Source organism: Montipora foliosa, chromosome 2 (assembly GCF_036669935.1).
Source record: "Montipora foliosa isolate CH-2021 chromosome 2, ASM3666993v2, whole genome shotgun sequence".
NCBI lineage: Eukaryota > Metazoa > Cnidaria > Anthozoa > Scleractinia > Acroporidae > Montipora > Montipora foliosa.
In genome coordinates, this window is record NC_090870.1 from 27,489,588 (window position 1) to 27,497,087 (window position 7,500).

Genomic DNA, 7,500 nt, shown 5'->3' on the forward strand with positions numbered 1-7,500 from the left:
GGACACGGGATTTTTATTTTTGATCGTAACGTTTGGTTGGCTGACAAAGAACAATTTGTAAAACATTGTGGTAGAGTAAAACGAGGGGTTTTATTCACCACCCGTCCCCGTTGCTGGGGAGAGAGAGAGAGAGAGAGAGAGAGAGAGAGAGAGAGAGAGAGAGAGAGAGAGGGGGAGGGGGGGGGGGAGCTGGGTAACCATAATGCGCTAGAGAAACCAATTAGGAGTTACCGCTTTAAACCGGAAATGGTTGGAAAAACGTTTTAAAGGGAAATTTCAGCCGATTTAACAAAAACCGGTTGAAAATTCCTTATAGAAGACGACTTAAGGCTAATTCTTTTTAAACCTACCTAACAAACATTGTCTGCAAATTCAAGTGTGATGTCATCCCCAATGAGAACAAATGGAGCCCAGTGTTTTTCAGAGTAGTTGGAATTCCTGAGCTCTGTCATCGCCATCTGATGCGCCACGGTAACTCTTTTCCCTTTTTTCCCTTTTTCACCCACAAGGTGATTGTAAAAAGATTTCATGAAATTCATCGCGGAAGTATCATTTACATTCCACAATGTGACCAGAACAGCACGACAACCAGCGCACAAAAACGCTCTTGCAATGCCAATCACTCCCTCAGGGGTGACTTTCCCTCGACCTGTAGCACAACAACTGAGCACAACCAGCCTTGCCTTGAGCTCAAGATGTTGTACATCAGTCATCGAAAGTGTGTTGGGGTCATTGGAGTCTTCAGTTTGAGCCAACTCAATCCCGTCATGTAGTCCTTCACCATGTGCTGCAATGTGTATCAATGCAACGTTGTTGATGTTGTCTAGGACAGCCTTTCTTGTGGCTTCTTTTTGGATTAAAGTTGTTAATACATTTTTCTGTCCAGTCTGCTCTTGGATAATGTCCCCAATGTATTTTACTTCGTCCTCAGCATGTTTCAAATTTGATCCACTTGGATTTCCCACGAGAAGAGCCCCGACCTTGCTGTGCTGATCCTCCGAGTAAGCTGTAATACAATTCAGACTCGTGAGCGAAGGAAAAATGCGTATCCTGTACCTGCTACTCAGGTACTCAGGTTGTTCCTCGTGGTTCAAAAGAGCAGCAAAAGGAACAAAGTGTAGTGGCCCGTCGGGAATGATAATCAGTTCAGGCAGTTCAGGCGACAGCAAGTCCTCAATGGGTCCTAGAAGGAGGTCATACAAATTCTTTAAAATTTCAACTCGCGGCGTCTCATCTGGCAAAACAATTGTTGTGGTTGTTGTTGTTGCTGTTGCTTCTGCTGTTCACATACACCAGCTTTCATCAGTGCAACACTAGCACTAATCAGTTCTTCTTCCGTGGGTGAACCCTCCATGGCCGGTTCAATGAGGTCATACAAATCCGTTAAACTTGAATCTCGCGTCTTGTTATATGGCAAATCAGGTGGCTGTTGTGGTTGTTGATCATCTTTCATCAGTGCAACATAAGCACGCTGCATTTGATCGTCTACGCTCAGGTAAGCAGCGTTATCTAACTTCTGTTGCCTGAAATGGATCCTTTCGCCTTCTTTAAGCACCCAGAAATAGATCTTACTACTACCAAGAGCAAAAAAAACTATTTGTGCCGATAAATTTCTGACCAAGCGAGACATCTCTAAGATTGTTCTAGGGACCCTACAGCCAAAGCGTTGGTGTAGACGATAACTTAAATCCTGTGCTCTCCCGTTCTCAGCGGCAAATAGAGCCTCGTCAGTCAGACCAAGCTTTACCAAAATCCTCAACAAAGCTGTGTACACGGGTTTCTGCTTCTCACGGAATGCTATGTTCCATTGATCCTGAAAGAGAAACTCATCCCTTAAAGAAAGATAGATTTCCATACTGGACCGATAATGATTCAGTGCCTCTGGCAAACGACTAGCACATTCAAAATCTCGACCTAAAAGGTAATGTGCGAGTCCTTTGCTTACTTCGTCTTTTTCATCTTCGGCAATTTTCAGACTCTCACGGTGATACACTTCAGCTAGTTGAAAATCGCGGAGACAACAGTAAAGAGTTCCTAAGTTGCTATAAGCTCTCCCTTCCTGCCTTCTGTGCTCCAGTTTCTGGGCAATCATTAAATGCTGATAGTGGTAGTATTTTGCTTTTTCAAAATCACAAATGCTCTGATATGCAGCTCCAAGATTGCTACAAGCAAGTCCTTCTCCAAACTTGTCCTTTTGTTCTTTGGCAATCCTTAGGCCTTCTCGGTCGTGCTCAAGGCCCTTCGCAAAAGACCCAGGAATGTTGCGAAAATCGTGTCCCAGATTGCAGTGCGCTCGTCCTTGTATTACTATATCTTGCTCCGCAATTATAAGCTGTTCTAGGTGCTTCCTTGCTGCACTTTTGTAATCCCCGAGACTAGAATAAGCCTTTCCGAGGTATCCAAGAGCATCTGCTTCTCCAGCCGGGTAGTTCTCTTCTTTAGCGATTTTACGCGCTTCTGTAAAGCGCTCTAAGGATATCCGATATTCCCCTCGGTCTAAAGAGATCTCTCCAACTTTGCAAAGAACATCAACAAGGACTTCTTTGTCTTTTACTTCCTCGAAAAATTTTCTGCTTTCGTGGAGCTTATCGTAAGCCGTCTCTCTATCACCGTCACCACCGCGAAGATGGTAAGCAATACAGAGGTACGCCATGGAAATTGCTTTCCCTATCCTGTCACCAACACGTTCGGCAATGTTAGACCCTTCTTCAAAGTGCTCTATGGCATTTTTGCAATCATGGCGGCTAATAAAAACATTACCGAGATTTCTTTCGGCTCGTCCTTGGCCATATAAGTCCGGGGGATTACAATCTTTGGCATTCGTAAGCTCCCTCTCGTGGCGCTTTTTGGCTTCGTCGAAATCTCGGAGACTCTGATAAACAATTCCAAGATTTCCATTGGCTCGCCCTTCTGCAGATTTGTCTTTCAGTCTCTCGGCAATGCGAAGCTCCTCTTCATGGCAATCTCTGGCCTTATCGAAATCTCGGAGACTCTGATAGACAATTCCAAGATTTCCATTGGCTCGCCCTTCTGCAGATTTGTCTTTCATTTCCTCGGCAATCGTAAGCTCACTCTGGTGGCACTTAATTGCTTTTTCGAAATTATGTAGGCCATGGTAAGCACGTCCAAGGTTTTCGTTAGCATTTCTTTCTGCAACCCTGTTTCCAACTTCTCTCGCAATGCGAAGCTCCTTTTCATGGTAATCTCTGGCCTTATCGAAATCTCGGAGACTCTGACAGACAATTCCAAGATTTCCATTGGCTCGCCCTTCTGCAGATTTGTCTTTCATTTCCTCGGCAATCGTAAGCTCACTCTGGTGGCACTTAATTGCTTTTTCGAAATTATGTAGGCCATGGTAAGCATGTCCAAGGTTTTCGTTAGCACTTCTTTCTGCAACCCTGTTTCCAACTTCTCTCGCAATGCGAAGCTCCTTTTCATGGTAATCTCTGGCCTTATCGAAATCTCGGAGACTCTGATAGACAATTCCAAGATTTCCATTGGCTCGCCCTTCTGCAGATTTGTCTTTCATTCCTTCGGCAATCGTAAGCTCCTTTTTATGGCAATCTCTGGCCTTATAGAAATATTTGAATCTCTGATAAACAACTCCAAGATTTCTATAGGCAATTACTAGCGCTGACTTGTTTTTCATTTTTTCTGCAATGTGAGACTCATCCTGGTGAAAAACAATTGCTTTTTCATATTGACCCAGGCCGTGATAAGTATGTCCAAGGTTTCCGTTAGCACGTCTTTCTTCGTCTATTTTTTTCAATCTTCGTCCTATCCTAAGTTCGTTCTCGTGGTACTTCACTGCCTCTCCGAAATTTCCTTGACAGCAACAAATAATTCCAAGATTTCCATTGGCACGTAATTGCTCAGTTTCGTCTTGACGTTCATTGGCAGTGCTAAGTTGCTCTTTGAGGTAATCCTTAGCTTCTTTCAAATCTCTGCGACTGTAATAGCTTAAGGCTTCATTTCGATCATGAAAGTCAAGGAATGCCAGTTCTTTATTGATATCGAGGAGCAGTTGTACAGAATTGCTGTTTGACTCTCTATAAGTACTTTTTGCGGGCTGATTGAGTTCTGGTGCTAAAAAATTTCCAATATTGCTAAAGATGCTGTCGTAAAATGGAAGAGCAATCAGAAGACGATACTGGAGGTGATACTCGAACCTTTTTTTTGACATGTTGATGTCCGCTTTGTCTTTGAACTTGGTTTCACTCGGGTAACCTAGCATAAAACAGAGTCTGATTTACTTCTCTCAACCAACATGTCTTTCAACGTCTGGTCACGTTTGAAAATATTCAGGTTATATTCCGGTTATATTGACCCGTTCATGGCATCTTTGTGATCATGCAATAAAGAAGGCGTGAGTAGGATCTACTTTTTCTGTTGTGCAACTTGAATTATATGGCCGATTCCGACCGCACAGTCGCATTTGCTTTGAAATTACCGTGTCTGTCAATGTCAATGTTAATTATTTGTTGCATATAATCACGTTCTCTCAAATTGGTAAGGCTAAAAAGAGGCGTACATTTGCGGAAGGTCATGATGGGAAAGGAAGCGAGTTACAGTTTTGCAAAACTATGTCGAATGCAACTTGTTCAAGACATGCATCGGTTTTGAATTAATGAGGTTAAAACCGTCATTATACGGCCCTCAAAACTAACAATTTGGCCACATTGTAGACATCCCAGCGGTATAGTAAGTCGCCCCATGCACTATCGGCAATGCAGTTAACATTGAAGGATCGTTTTAATTCTACCATTGACTACCCCAACGCACCTTATACTTGGCATTTTCTTAATTTGCAATATATTTGTCTTTTCTGTTCTGAAAATCTTTAATCACTTGTATCATGTTCTAGCAGGAGATGTGTTTGAGGACTTAAGCGTATTGCTTTCATTAAACGGAGAAAGGAATTTGCTTCAGGTCTTGGAGTATTTTGCAAGAATTGAGGCTGGAAGCACAAAAAGCAAACATCAATCTATGAGGTAAAGAGAAGTTTATTTTATTCCATGGGGATCTCAGGAAAACGGCTCAGTGGAGCAAAAATACAAGCCTGCACATTATTGAAATTTTCGTCACCTCTCATAATTAGGACATACCAGAAAAATGCAAGAACTATTGCTAAACATGTTCAAGCTGTTGAAAAGAAGACCCCATTTTTTGCAGCAAAAGAGATGAGGGATGTACAGCAAGCAATAGAGAGTGACATTGTTAAGAGTTGTGTTTCCTGTGGCGGTATCTGGCAGAAAAACGGCTTGGCCGTTTCTTCATTTCAATTGACAAAACGTATTCTGAGTGGAGACATCAACATTAATCCAGGACCTGAAAAATGCTCGAGTTGTTCGAGAACGATCGCAAGAAACCAAAGAGTCACCACTTGCGATAAGTGCGAACTTCGATGGCATATGAAATGTGGAAACGTGAAATCGAAGGAATACAACAACTACAAGCGCTTGATACTTTGTGCTGGACTTGCCAACCTGCAGTTGATGCCATTTTATTCGGTCAATAACGATGAACTGCTCGCTCTGAATGCTTCGGATTGTTCGGATGAGAATATGTGCGCAACTAGACCAAACTCAAATGATAGTGCATCTATCAATGTAAGCCCAAAGTATCAAAAGCCCCCACGCTGGGGCGATTAAAGGTGGCCAAAATAATACCCTTTAGATCTTGCTGCACACATTAAGAGTGCAATGTATGTACCACTCACCTTTTGTTCAGCCACCTCTCACAAATGTGGGAAGTTCATTTGAACGCCTTCTGGGTATTTTCCAACATTGCGGAGCTATTTTCAGCCAGCCTCATTCCCAGGGCCTTTCCCTCACTACCTGGGGAGGGAAAAGCCTTGAGAACAAAGTTGATTTCCAAGCGCTCTCCACTATCCAAAATGGTGGCCATGTCAAATTCCCCACCCTGGAGATATGTCGTACGATCAAAATCCTCACCCTGGGGACAGACCTCACAGTCAAAATCCCCCCCGCCCCTTGGGTCTTAACATTGATAGGTGCATAAAGTTAATTCTTGCAGCCCCTTGTCTTCAAGTTAGACTGGTATAAAATCCAAATTCAGGACTATTATAAGTCAAACCTGAAAATAGAACACTTAAATATTAACAGTATCTTCAACAAACTGGACGAGGTAAAAGCTATTTTGAGTGCCTATTTATTTGACATTTTGGTTCTGGCAGAAACTAAGATTGACAACTACGTCTCCGATTCCTTCTTAAAACATAACGAATACAGGATGATTCGTAGAGATCGAAAGCAAGGCGCTGGTGGGTTTTTTGTTTACCTGCCTATCGGAGAACGACACTCGAGCCTAATAATACAGAGGTCGTTTGTCTGGATATTGGTGCGAATAATAACTCTCACTTCTTATTATGTGCGGCGTATCGATCTCCACGGAAATGCAAAGCAACGGATTTTATTGAGTCCTTTTCCTCTTCTATTGAAACTATGTACAAAGTGAGAAACGAGCTAATTCTAATCGAGAGTTTTAACATGGACATGACCGAAGACAGCTCGATAGAACCGAACCGCGGACCAAAGGCTTACAGAATTCTGCGAAAGGTTTTGCTTAAGAAACCAAATCACTGAAGCTACCCGGGTGACTAACACTTCTAATACCTTGATCGACGTTATCAACAGTATGAAGATCAAGCGAGGAATACGTCTAACATTACGTTTCGAGGGTACTCCGTCTTCTTCAGTGCTTTCAAAAGTAACTGAAAGAGCACGCCATAACGTTCAAATAAAATAAGGAACATCATCACGCTTTATGCGCATGTCGTTGTGACACCAACTTGCGTGACTCCCTGGTTAGAAGTACCGTGAATGAAACGACACTTGCTAATGGTGAACGTGGTATCTAGCCATGTAACCGCGCGCGATTCAACACCTGTTGGCACACCAATGCATCACCCGTTATTGACACTCCCGATAGGCGCATCAGATAGACATACCTGGGTATAGCGAGAACGTTGTTTACTGCTGTCACAAGATTTATATTGGTGAAACCGGCAGAAGATTAGGTGACAGATTCCGAGAGCATCTGTGCTCCACACGGCTGGGCAATATAGATCTCCCCGTGGGCCGTCATTTTTCATTTTCAGGTAACACTCCTGAGAACATGTTAGTCTCTGTTATCCGCTCCGGCTTCAGCAGTGCTTTAGACAGACGTATTTCTGAGGCTAAGCACATATTTAAGCACTGGTCTCTGCACGCACACGGTTTAAACACCGACGTTAAGATGGCTCCCTAGAGCATTTGCGAATACCCTCACTACAGGGCACCGGTTACAAAAGGAAACCTAATTAATTTCATTAAAATTTTCTCTGTAGAGACTTACCAATGCAGATACCAATATTATAAGGCTTATTTTTTGGGTGTCAATTTTTGCAATATGGCCGTTACCATGGCAATATCACATCGTATGACAGGGAGATAAATTCCTATTTTTGGCCTAAATTTTCCGGAACAAAAAAGACTAATG

The 7,500-nt window shown here is 42.8% G+C and overlaps 1 protein-coding gene across 1 annotated transcript in view; it reads right to left on the reverse strand.

The window, feature by feature from the left end:
• Positions 1-7,500, reverse strand: part of LOC137992778 (tetratricopeptide repeat protein 28-like) — a 21,950-nt gene that overhangs the window by 4,994 nt on the left and 9,456 nt on the right. The window contains exon 3 of the mRNA XM_068838292.1: positions 351-4,227. Within this exon, the coding sequence (XP_068694393.1) occupies positions 1,208-4,183 (2,976 nt within the window). The 5' untranslated portion in view covers positions 4,184-4,227 and the 3' untranslated portion in view covers positions 351-1,207. The remainder of the gene's footprint in view (positions 1-350; positions 4,228-7,500) is intronic.